This window comes from Martes martes, assembly GCF_963455335.1.
Source record: "Martes martes genome assembly, chromosome: 10".
In the NCBI taxonomy this organism is placed as follows: Eukaryota; Metazoa; Chordata; class Mammalia; order Carnivora; family Mustelidae; genus Martes; species Martes martes.
Window position 1 is genome coordinate 76,423,405 of NC_137898.1, and position 13,258 is coordinate 76,436,662.

Below are 13,258 nucleotides of genomic sequence, written 5' to 3' on the forward strand. Positions count from 1 at the left end.
TTAAAATAATAATATCATTATAATAGCAATAAAAAACATGAAATGCCTGGAGGTAAATTTGGCAAAACATGCATAAGATCTGTATACTGGACCTATAAAGCATTGTTTAGAGAAATAAAAGAAGACATAAACAAATGGAGAGCTACACCATTTTCATGGATCAATGGACTCAAAGTTGTTAAGATGTCAGTTCTTTCCAAAATGATCTATAGAGTTAACACAGTGCCAGTTAAAATGCTAATAGGTATTCCTAAATTTTATATGGACTCTAAAGCTGATTCTTCATTTCATATAGAAACAGAAAGGATCTGGAGTAGCCCAGACAACTTTGAAAAAGAAAAGCAAAATTGCAAGAGTTACACTTCTTAATTTCAAGACTTCCTATGAAGCAACATTAAATTAAGGCAATGTGATATTGATGCAAACATAGCAAAATGGATTGATGGAACAGAATGGAAAGTTCAGAAATAGACTCACACATACATGATCAATTGATTTTGGACAAAGATGCAAAGGCAATTCAGTGGAGGAAATATCATTTTTTCGGCCAGTGGTGTTGGGACCATGAACATCTACATTAAAAAAAAAAAAAAAAGAACTTCGATCCGTACCTTTCACCATTTTTAAGCCTTAATTCAAAACTGATCATAGATGTAAATATAAAACCTAAGATTATTAAATTATAGAAGAAAATGTAGGAGAAAATCGTTGTGACCTTAGACTAGGCAATGATTTCCTAGATGCACCAAAAGCATTATGTATAAAAGAAAAATTTTAAACTTGGATACCATTAAAATAAAAAATATCTGTTCTTCAAAAGCTATAATTAAGAGACTGAAAAGACAAGCTGCAGCCTGGAAGAAAATGTTTACAAATCACATGTCTGATAAAGGACTTTTAGCTGTATATAGAGAACTCTTAAATCTCAGTAATAAGAAAACAAACCCCAGTCAGAAAAATGGATAAACAATCTGAACATTTAACCAAACAAGACTTGAAGATTGAAAACAAGCACTTTTCAAGATGCTCAGCATCATCAGGAGGATGCAAATTAAAACTACAAGCTACCATTGTGTAGTATCTGAATGTCTAAAATTAAGGCAACTAACCATGCCAGGTAGGCCACAAGTGAGGACGTGTAGCAACGGGAATGTTCCATGTTGACAGCTAGTGGGAATGTAAAATTGTGCATTCATATACCTGCCATGTAATATAGCCATTCTACTCCTAGGTGATTATTCAAGACTAATGAAAGTACTTATGCATGAAAGTTGCATATAAACGTTCTTAGTAGTTTTATTTGTAATATCTAAAAACTGAAAGCAACCGAAATGCCCATCAAATCAACGGATGAAACAAATGTACTCAATAGAATACTACTCAAAAATAAAGAAGAATGATGCATTGGTGTGTATATAGATATAGATAGGTAGATTGATAGATCGATTGATCGATCACAACATGGGTGTATCTCAAAAGAGATTATTATTCTGAGTGAAAGAAGAGTACATACTGCATGGTCCATTTCCATAAAATTATAGTAAATGTAAATTGATCTGTTTTGACAGAAAGCCAATCTGCTTGTCTGGGAGTAGGGAGAAGTGGGAACATTTTTAATTGGGATTAAAAAATGGGAAGGATGATACTTTGGGGGATATTATGTTTGTTATCTTGATTGTGGCAGTGGTTTCATGGGTATCAAAACCTACCAAATTGTTTACTTATCATACGTGTAGTTTGTTGTTGATCAGTTATATCTCAATCTTTAAAAATTATTGTGTAGGGGCGCCTGGGTGGCTCAGTGGGTTAAAGCCTCTGCCTTCGGCTCAGGTCGTGATCCCGGGGTCCTGGGATCTAGCCCCGCATCGGGCTCTCTGCTCAGCAGGGAGCCTGCTTCCTCCTCTCTCTCTGCCTGCCTCTCTGCCTACTTGTGATCTCTCTCTGTCCAATAAATAAATTTAAAAAAAAATTAAAAAAAAATAAAAAATTAAAATTATTGTGTAATGATTGTCACAGCACTAAGAGCACATGACATGGTTTTGGTGATCTTTGGGCAACCTCCAACATGAGTTTTTGCTTAATAGAAAAGGTCATGTGGGTTTACATTTTTAGTCATGACCATATAGGTCATAATTAGCTATGAGTGCATAGTAGAAAGTGAGAAAATGTTGTCATTATTGTCATTGGTTATATTAGTCTGATTAATATGGAGCCTGGGATGAACCTTAGAGTAATTGTTAACATATTCTTTCATTTCATCCTTACATTTTTGGACCATGAGACTGATAGCTAAATACTATGTTCCAAGATACTCATTTGCACTTCTAGTTAGTGAGTAAATATAGCCATAGATGTTTTATTTTAATGAGAACGAATTCTCATTTACAGGGACATGTCTGATCTTTTATTTAAAAATAGAGTAAAATTCCACACATATATTTTAATTGACGTTAGTGGATGCCTATCATCCAAGGGCTTCTCAAAATCATTTAACGTCCAAAGACTGCAATATACCATCTTCCAGTTTGACAGGTGCAAGAAAAGGAAATTAAGTGGCTTGCAGGGATCACAAAGCAATTCTGCAAATGTGTATGTGTGTGTGTGTGTGTGTGTTTCACATGTGTGTGCATGTGCACACGTGCTCATGGGCGCATGTGAGTGCAATGAGTGCATGTGTGGTAGGCAGTCAGGCAAGGTATAAACAAAGCTGACCCAACATCTTTGATTTGGTTGCTTATTGTATTATGTTCTCTTTATAGTGAACTTATTTTGCTGTTTCCTGAATAGGCCAGGTATTGTAACATAAGGGTATATTATGAGCACGTCGCAAAGATGCAGGAATGCCACATGACCAGAGAAAAAATCTAACACAATAGTCCATCCCAAACTTCTCTCCTCTCAAAACTGTCCTTGCTTTGGAGTGTGGTGACTCTTTTTTTTTTTTTTTTTTTTTAAGATTTTATGTATTTATTTGACAGACCGAGATCACAAGTAGGCAGAAAGGCAGGCAGAGAGAGAGGGGGGAGCAGGCTCCCCGCTGAGCAGAGAGCCTGATGTGGGGCTCGATCCCAGGACACTGGGATCATGACCTGAGCTGAAAGCAGAGGCTTTAACCCACTGAGCCACCCAGGTGCCCAGTGGTGACTCTTTACAAAGCTTCTGGTGTTGCCTTTGATTTACACTGACTGAACATATGCTCAGCGTCTACTACATTGCAAGTATTTTGCCAAGCTCTTGACATATATTTAATTACATGATCACCGCAACACTGAGATATGGATAGTAGAACTAGACTAGCTTGGTTTAAACACCTTGTCCAGGTTATGGTGTCTGGATTTGAAATTGGAGCATTGAAGCAGACAGACTTAAGTTCTTCTTCAGTTAGCCATGTGACCTTGGGCAAGTTACCTACTCATATTTGAGACTTAATGGCTCATCCTCAGAAGAGAATTATAAAGCTCATGTTATAGAGAAGTTGTGTTGCAAGCCTCACAGCACATCATAAATGTTCAGTGGGGAAACAGAAATAGAAATGCTATTTTGTTTGCATTCCACCCTGTTTTGCTACGTTCTTTGCCTTTCCTAGTTTCCTAGTACATCAGTGCAAACCGGATGAGACTGAGTCCTCCTGGCTAATAGCTCTGCAGTTTTCCCCTTGGAGCAGATCTCCTCATTAGAGATCTGTCTTCTCAGCAGGACTGTAGACTGTGAGTCCCCTGAAGACAGAGATCATCTCTCAGTTATTACTATTCCTCCAGTGCCCAGCCTAGGGACCAGTAGATGCTTCTGAATTGTTTGACAGGTCTCATGCAAGATGTACTTCCCAGCATCTCTACCCATACCCCGCATCCCAGATCCTGCCAGCCTGCTCTTTGTCTTCATTCCAGAAACTGCTTGATTTCATGTCACTTGATCATCCTCTGACTCGAAGAGCTCTGTCACCATGTCTACATGGTGGCTCATGGCTTTTACTGCTGTGAGTTTTCCAGAAAACTGACCTTGGCGTGTGTGACATGCCTGAGCCCTGTGGACATGCTCACACCTGGCCAGGTCTCTGGCCACCAGCCTCTCTTGACCTTAATGTCATGTCATTCTACCCTGTTTCAGCCCAGTTTATAAGGGTGTCTCTTACTCATTTAGTCAATGGACCCATAGCAGTATGTTTATAATTATTGTGTTTTGCTCTTCCTGTTTTTCTTCCTACCCTGTTATCTGCTCTCTATTCTCCTGATGCCATATGGCCATCCCTATTTTGACTTCTAGGTAACACCCGTGAATCTACAAGAAACCCATCGTGTTTTACATATTTGCACTGAGGATATTTAAGATTATCTTTTGTCAGGGTGCCTGGTTGGCTCAGTCAGTAAAGCATATGATTCCTGATCTCAGGGTTGTAAGTTCAAGCCCCATGTTGGGTACAGAGATTATTTAAAAATAGAATCTTTTAGAAAAGAAAAAAAAAACAGATTATCTTTTGTCCCATTGCATAACGATTCTTTGCTGGATAACTTTGGAGCTGAAACTCCATCAGTTAGGTTCTTTCCCTTACAATATCAGCCATTCTTAGTTTGAGACAACTTAGAGTACTCCAGCCTGTTTCTAGACAGACAATGCCCTCCTCTCTTCCAATTGCCATACTTGGTATTTTGTTTATCCAGGGTCGGTGGGTCAAAATATGTGCCTAATACAAGTCTGACAGGAATGCAGAGGGTAGATCATTCAGTCTAGAATTGGAAAGCTATTTCTTGACTTTTTCCATGGCTTTCTTTTCGGGTTTAAGGATTTACACAGATTGCATGCATTCCACAAGTATCCTGATTCCGCTAAGAGATTTTCTAAGCTAAGCCCAAGTTTTCCCACCCTGGTGAAAGTGGTTAGGAGCTCCTGTAGCAAGTTTCTGTAGCATGGTGTTTTGGGTGAGCCCTGTGAAAATATTCTAAAACACTGTGTTTTCTCTCTGGCTTTTCTGAAGGACATCAGATTTCCTGGTTGGCACTTATTTTGACCATGAAATGGGAAAGGTGAAGGGAGGAGATCAGGCATTTTTCTGCTCCTAATTTAAAATGATTGTCCAGAGTAGCTCTCAGAGTGGCTCAGAATTTATTTAGAGCCCTCTGTAGGGATCTTGACGGGGTAAAGATCATTCAGAAAGCATGCTGGTATAGTTTCTTCTCTCATTCTTTTGGAATAACTGTGACATTGGATTTTCAGGGAAACAGTGTGAAGGAAGCTTCCATCTTTGCATGCAAAATATTTTCCATCCTAACTTGCAAAGGAATATTTGAAAGGCCTTTTCATTTTTGTGAATGAACAAATAAAATAATTTACCCTGGAACAGCTTTCTGTTGCATAGGAAATGAACTCAATATCAGGTCAAATGGAGATACTGACCTGACATTGCCCTGATTTCCCATGAGCCTTGGGAAGTGTTTTGACCTCTGGACTACTCTCTTCCCATTGCTCCCTATTGTCTTTTGTGTGTGTGTGTGTGTGTGTGTGTGTGTGTCCATGTGCATATGTATGTGTATGTGTATTAAGGGATGTCTTTTCCCCAAATTTCAAATAAAGTATTTGTGAACATAATAATACTTCTCAAATGGTAGAATAACTCTTTAATATGGTGTTGCAGAAAAGAATTTTCTTTTTTTTTTTTTTAGATTTTATTTATTTATTTATTTGACAGATAGAGATCACAAGTAGGCAGAGAGGCAAGCAGAAAGAGGGGGAAGCAGGCTCCCCGCTGAGCAGAGAGCCCGATACCGGGCTCAATCCCAGGACCCTGGGATCATGACCTGAGCCGAAGGCAGAGGCTTTAACCCACTGAGCCAACCAGGCACCCCAGAAAATAATTTTCTTATGTAAAGAGAAACATCTTAATTAAATTTGTATTAAGGATTTTTTTTATATGCCAAGATTACTTCGCACAGCCCCCCTGAATCAGGGACAATTTACTTACAGTCTTCCAGGTTTGCTGTAGCAGTCACGTTCTCTCTGCTTTTCTTTTAGGAGTCATCTCTACTGCAGATATTCTTGACCGAGAGACAACAGGGTCCTACTGGCTGACTGTGTATGCCACAGACCGGGGCGTTGTTCCACTTTATTCCACTATTGAGGTCTACATTGAAATTGAAGATGTGAATGACAATGCCCCCCTGACCTCAGAACCTATTTATTATCCCGTTGTCATGGAAAACTCGCCAAAGGATGTATCTGTCATTCAGATCCAGGCTGAGGATCCAGACTCCAGTTCCAATGAGAAACTGACATACAGGATTACAAGTGGGAATCCCCAGAACTTTTTTGCCATCAATACCAAAACAGGTAAGGGAATGCTCATATGACTTTTTTTCCATTGGTCGTCCAGCTTTTAAATCCATCAGCCTGACACCTGCTTATTTATCTCATTTATTTTCCCCCTGAGTTATATTATGATATGGAGAATAACATTCTTTCTCTCTCTCTCTCTCTCTCTCTCTCTCTCTCTCGTTTCACACCCCCCCCCCCCACCCCTGGGGGAAGTTTCTGAAAAGGTGAGCATTCTACTTGGTATGGTCTGTCTGGTATGTTTTAACTTCAGCTGAACCAAGGTGAAATAATCTAATAGAAATGAGAGGTTTTCACGAAAAGCTTTAGATTTGTTTTCCTCGTTATAATAAAAAGTGGTTCCTAAGCCACTCGGAAGGCTGCTTGCCCCCTTTGTCTTTCTGGGGAAGGAATAACCTGGCCAATGCTGGGTTCTGTCGGTAAGCTGGCTTTGTGACACCTGTACTTCTGGGAACTTCTCCTTTGCTTGACCTTCATCTAGCTTGGTGTAAATGATCTCCTTTAAGCCTTAAATTTAAACCCCAGATTTTTTGTGATTGCTGTAGTACCCGTGAGTATAGTGTCAATGTTTAGAAGAACTTCCGGTGTCTCAATTTTTACATAAAATGTACCACCTGTAGATTTTTCGGTCTTTTGCATAAAAACATTTCTAGAGATCATTCTGAAAATTTGTTGGCTAAGGCTCAGGAGGGGCAGGTGTGGAGTTCAGTGGACTGCATTCTGAGACAAGTACATACACTGGGACGGTCTCAGAGGTTCCTTGCTTTCTTGTGACTTGCCTAGTTTAGATCTGAACAAGAGAGCCAAATCGTCAGTGAGAGTTGTGGTGGATAGAGTCTGAATTAACTGAAAGTTAGAAAAAAGAAAAAAAAAAAAAGCCATTGTTGTTTCACCCCAGGCAAGTGAATTGACAGTGGTCAAAAGTTAGGCTGGTTGGTATTTGCTGGTGTGGACATACCCAGTTTTCCTAACAAACTACTGATGGGGTTGATAGTCATTTCTCCTGCCTGTGCTTGTTAAAGAGGAAACATACAGCTGACCTCATGTATTTTATAAAATGTCAGATTCCTGTGAATATACTTTAGAGAGAATGCCATGTTTTTTGGAAATAATTGATTTTCTCTAATTATAAGGGGGTCAGTCGTCTTGTTAGGCAGAGTCTCACATGCGAACAGCGGAATCAGGATTTCACTTGCATTTCGTTCCTAGACAAAGAGTGGTCATCTTCTATCACTTTCTGACTGAAGCCTGCTGGAACTTGCAAGAGAAGTCTCAGAGATTTGGAGGCTAGCTCAGCCTTTCAGAACCGTTTTACATAAGGGAAACTGCCCAAGAACATGTGGGACCCCTGAGCTGTGCTGGAAATCCCCTCCTGATTCACTTTCTCACCATAGCTAAGGACTCTGTGGAATATGGTGACAGAGAAACAAATTCAGATACTTTAGAAAGTCGAGAGAGAGAGAGAGAGAGAGGATGAAGACAAAAAAAAAAAAAAAAAGAAAAAGAAAAGTCACAGTAGAGAAGTTGAGGACACAGATGTCTTCATATTTCACAACCCCTGTGGAATGTGAAACACCCCCAGTCACCTTCTGCCTTCCTTCTAATTCCGTTGCTACTTGAATCATTCAGAGTGAGCCCACCACCCTCTTTTTGAGAAGTAAAAGACCCAGCAGAAGGATAGTTTCAACTCTTCTCTTTCTCCTCTGATGACTGAAAAGATTTTAGAATGAAGCCACAGGGAAGGATTTGAATTGGATGTGAAGAAGGTAGGCTGTAGATTATCTGCAGAGAAGAACATGTAACTAATGCTGTCTTTTGTGCAGATTGTAGAAGTTTGCATGAAATCTCAGAAACTCTTGTATTGTCACAATGTAGCCTATAATGGGTTATAAGAGCCTTAGTTATATTTATAATTTCTCTGTCCTTGCCATAAATTTTAAAAAACCATTTGTGCCAGGAATGGCATTTTAGATTCCCTTTTCTAATTGTCTGAAAGAAAGAGCATTACTTTGTAATTCTCCAGCACATGGTAAGAAAACACTGGATTTTATTGATTCACTTACTCACCAGACATTTATTATCATGCCTACTAGTTTCCAAACAAAGTCTAGTAACAGTTATAAACTTAAGATAGGGTCCAAACCTTCCTGGGACCCAAAGGTACATGAAATTAACAAAGTAACTCATGTTTATCACACAGTGAAAGAGTAAATAATTGATCATTGTGGGGGAATTTCACTCAGCGTGGCCTTGGAGAGAGTGATGGTCAGGGAGTGCTTCATGGAGGCGGTAATATTTGGGGTTTGAAGTCCTGGTTTTTAAGTCCCTGCTCTGCACTTCCTTGCTGGGAAACACCACTGACCACACCAAGGGGAAACATAAACCAAATCAGACAGTCCTGACTTCACCAGCTTTTATGAACTTGGGAAAATTATGGAACCTTTCTGAAATTTTCCTTTTTACTGAGCAAGGATTGTTGCAAGGAACTTAGGAGTCCTCTGAAATGCTTAGCGCATTAGCACAGTGCCTGCAGCATTAAGACCGCAATCGGTGATACCCCATTCTGATTGCCTTACCTTTGATTACAGACACATCATTCACTCTTCTTGGACCTCAGCTTCTTATCTATAAAATGAAAATGGCATTGCTGACTTCATGGGGAAGGGCGGGTGTTACTCATGAAGACTGAAAGTCGTGATGTGTTTGAAAGTTGTCGGTAAACTACAAAGCTCTGTAAGAATCATGCTATTACTCTATTCCTTTCTATGGAAATTCACAGAACCACAAGCCTGGTGTAATTCTTGTGGAGATCGTTGCTCTAATATAATGCTACCCATGGAGCAGTCTTTAGCCAGTTCTACAAACCCTCTACAGGGACACTACGCTTTGGCATTTCTTCCTGTCTTTCTAAAGGCATTTGTCTGAAGTAGTTATGTTAACGTAACATCTTTAAGTAATGAAGTGGGAGTGCACCCACCAACATCGTTATTAAAGGTCTTTGCTTTAGATTTTTTTTTCAACTAGATGTAAACTCCAGTAAACTGACCTTTCGTTCCTTCCTTTGTGGTAGAGCTGAAATTCAAAGACTTTTGTTTTGTTTTGGCAATGTGCTTCATTATAAATAAGATTTAAATGATTAATGCATGCTCAAATAATGTCAGTGGTTATGGTCCACAGCCTGCAGCAGATAACAGATGTCCCAGACCCAGGCAGTGAGAGAAATTTCTCTGTTGAACCGTGTTCCCTACCCAAAATGCCTTTTTTTTTTCCCTAACAGACCTAAAACCACATAAAAGCAGTAATCTGGGACCTTCCAGAGTAATTGTTGTGGCTGAAGAGTAAAAACAAAACCTGTACCTCTGAGGTCCTTTCTGACCTGTACAGAGAACCCCTGACTCACTCCAGGCAGAGCAGCCGAATTCAGTCCAGGGCAGCGTCTTTGTGGATGTCTGCCCCAGCTCACGGGTAACTAGAGCCCTACCAGTGTGTTCTGAGCCTCTGTCCCCCAGCAGTCTGGTGTCCACTTGCCTCTTTGGGGAAGCAGGCACTCAAATGCTTGCTTCCAGCCCTTGAAACAAAATCTAAGCTGGCCATTGACTAGTCATCCTGGCTCAGTTGGGGAACAGGTGTGAGAAGTTCCTCCAGGATTTTAGAAGGTTTAGTCTAGTTGTATCTGTAGTATGGATACCACTTAGCAGAGTGCAAGCACGCCAGCATTTGGTAGAGCACTCAAGAGATGTTAGCTGTTGCTGTTACTATTTTTTTTTTAAGATTTTATTTATTTATTTGACAGAGAGAAATCACAAGTAGGCAGAGAGGCAGGCAGAGAGAGAGAGGAAGAAGCAGGCTCCCTGCCAAGCAGAGAGCCCGATGCGGAAATCGATCCCAGGACCCTGAGATCATGACCTGAGCCGAAGGCAGAGGCTTAACCCGCTGAGCCACCCAGGCGCCCCTGCTGTTACTATTATTAATCATCCTGTATTCCGCCCTAGATTAAAGTTTATGTAAATTGCACGCATAGTCTTCCCAGCACTGTCTTTTGACGAAGGCATACTTGAAAGGCAGCAGTGTTTTTCCTCAGTACATGGTATATAGCACTGGAACCTTCCATGCAGGCTTATAAAGTGTATTATGCACTATTGTCTACCGCTGCTATTTTAGACCCCAGGTGTTGCGGGATGGCAGATATATAAGAGAAGCATGAGATCGTTTGTGCATTCAGGGAATTTATTCTCATGGGAAAAATAGGACCGTCACACATACAATGTACTTTAGCAAAGAGTATAAGGCAACTTATAAGAAATAAATGGTCAAACTCTGTGGAATGTAAGCTGTGAACAGGGTAACATGTCAGAAAGGGGCTGGGGCAAGGACTTCCCAGATCTGAAGTGGGCCCTGAAGAATGGGTCCATCTGCAGAGAGAGCAAGCCAGAAAACAAGCTAAGTTGACCTTGAAAGCCCATCTGCTGCTGCTTAAGCTAGTTTGAGAGGCATTATACAATTAGAAAAGGAATTTTAAAAGACTCTAAAATGTCTGGAACGTTGTAAGATGTTAGAAGTAACAAATATGTGCATCTCTTCTCTCTCTCTCTTTTTGGTTTGGTGATATTTGGATTTTTAAAAGCCTTGGGTTGTATGTCTTTCTTTCGAGAGGCCAACTTAAAAATACTTTCAGAGGGAAAAAACATACATAGGAAAGACCCCTCTATGTTTTCCTTTGCCTCTGTTAAACATACAACCAAGATTGGCATATGCCACCTTGAGAGCCCATGTCTGTGAAAGCGATCCTTGCTTCTTCCAGATCTTCTGCTGGTTGATTACCTAGGGCACAGGCTTTCTGATTTCCTTCCTGCAGTTGTGATGTTTCCCTCTGATGCATGCTTTGGTTACAGGCATCTCCACCTGTGTTTGAGTGGTGATGAAACCCAACTCTCTTTTACTTTCTGCGAGCGTCTTGGGACGAACCTGACCAAAAGATGCTTAATGTGTGGATAGACCAACTGCCCTGCCCACCAGGTGGGTGGAAAGGCAGAGATCCTCTTTAAAAGTGTTTCTGCTGCAGGGACACCTCAAATTCTGCCATCATCCGTTGGTATCTTTGGATTTAGATATTTTTTCCCTCTTAAAATGGGAGGGGTGGCTTATTAGAATACTGGATGTCCTCTGTTTTTTAATCAACTCCAGATACATTAGCAAACCTTTTGGTGTATGTATAAGACAGACTGGGTAAGCCAGCAGGAGGGGTAACAGCAGGAAAAGGGAAAAGTCAAGACCACACTTCAGCAGGATCACCTGACCATCTTATTAGGCTGCAGATCGCTGAGGGGGAGCCTGATAATTTGCATTTCTAGCAAGTTTCCAGGGGAGCCGGATGTTGCTCCCCTAGAGAGCCTCCTTAGCAAGGCTCTAGACTTTAGTACCCACAAGAAACACAAGAGGGAAGTAACATGGTGCTGAGACACGCAACTGAGGGTCAGGTTGTTTCCACCTTATAATTTACCCGTACACTCTTTCCCCACAGTGTTGGAGTTTTGAGGTGTGACGATGAATTCGAAGTGCTCTCTCTTTGCCACCCCCAAAATCAGATCTCATAACGTTGCTTATACTTTTTGTTTTATGAAGTGGAGACAGATGAAAATCCAGTCTCTTTAATCATCCATGAGCAAAAACATCACTGATTCCTAAGGCTTGTGGTTGATAAAAATCTGGGTTATGTAATGTTTGGATGCACTTGTATTATTTCCACATATATAGGGTGAAGGGGAAGTTGTTACTAAGTGGAGGGCAGACCTACTTCAATGAATAAACAGACATTTGATACTAGTATCTCATTATAAAAAAGGGTTAGTTCATAAGATAGTGGTACTCAAAAATAATGTAGTATATTAAGTAACCTAATCCTTATGTTGCCGCACAGCCCTGTTTGGTGATAATCTGCTTGGGTAACTATCTTTTCCTGGAAACCAGAAGGAAACCTTGTTTTATGTATAAAACCAGAGCTTAAAAAGAAAAATACACCCAAGGTGAGGGACAAGGGTACAAATATTGGTGATTTTTCTTCAGTGTGAACGCTGGGGAAATCTCTTGTTACCGTGTCTTATTCTTTATTCCTTCCTAATGGAAAGCTAAATTCTCCTGAATGGGTAGAAATGGCCGCTAGATGATGAGTTGATATTCATAAGTACAGGCACAAAGCAGATAATGTAGCGAATGAGTATGTATGAAACTGTAAATCACCCTCGCTCCTTCTTTCAGCCATGAAAGGAGGCCTTGTCCTATAGAACATTAAATTGTGTTCATTTAATCCAACAAGTCCAGTAGAACAAATCGGGCTCATGCAGATTTATCACAGGGGGGTTATTTAAATTCAGCAGTGACCTTTGCATCCCCGTGAATGTGCTCCTAATGAACAAGGACAAAGGGAACTTTTCTGCACTGTCATTATGTTCCCTGGGAGGCTGCGGGTTTCCCCACTTGATCAACTCTCAACTATGGGCTGGAGGGATGGGGATGGGGTTCTGAGGGGGCAGAGGGCTTGGTCAGGGCTGGCCATCTTGAGGGAGAATATGCTTTTCCCTGTTGCGGACTGTGGCTCTCCTCCCTGTGGCTCGATTTTGTCTGCACGCTTGTTATGATTGTAAGTGCTAGTTTCAGAGTTTCTCAACCTCGGTTCTATCAGCATTTTGGACTGGACAAGTCTCCTGGTGAGGGCTGTCCTATGCATTACTGAATAGGACAAGAATTGTGATAGTCAAAATACCTCTTGGCATTGTTATGTCTCCTGGGGGTAAAATTAGCCCCGTTGTGAACCAATAAATGAATATGGAATATTTTGCAGGACTCTTCCATATGGCCCTTACCGAAGCAACCTGTATAAAGTGAGTGACTGGTTATGAAGGTGTGATGGTGTAGTTAACCAAAAAAAAGGGCATCT

General features: G+C 40.7%; 1 protein-coding gene across 3 annotated transcripts in view; it reads left to right on the top strand.

Annotated features, from left to right (window-relative positions):
* Window positions 1–13,258, top strand: part of FAT3 (FAT atypical cadherin 3) — a gene marked incomplete at its 5' end in the record, with an annotated part of 479,253 nt that overhangs the window by 152,008 nt on the left and 313,987 nt on the right. For all 3 annotated transcript variants that reach the window (XM_080817518.1, XM_080817519.1, XM_080817517.1), the window contains one exon: window positions 6,007–6,321. In XM_080817518.1, the coding sequence (XP_080673644.1) occupies window positions 6,007–6,321 (315 nt within the window). The remainder of the gene's footprint in view (window positions 1–6,006; window positions 6,322–13,258) is intronic.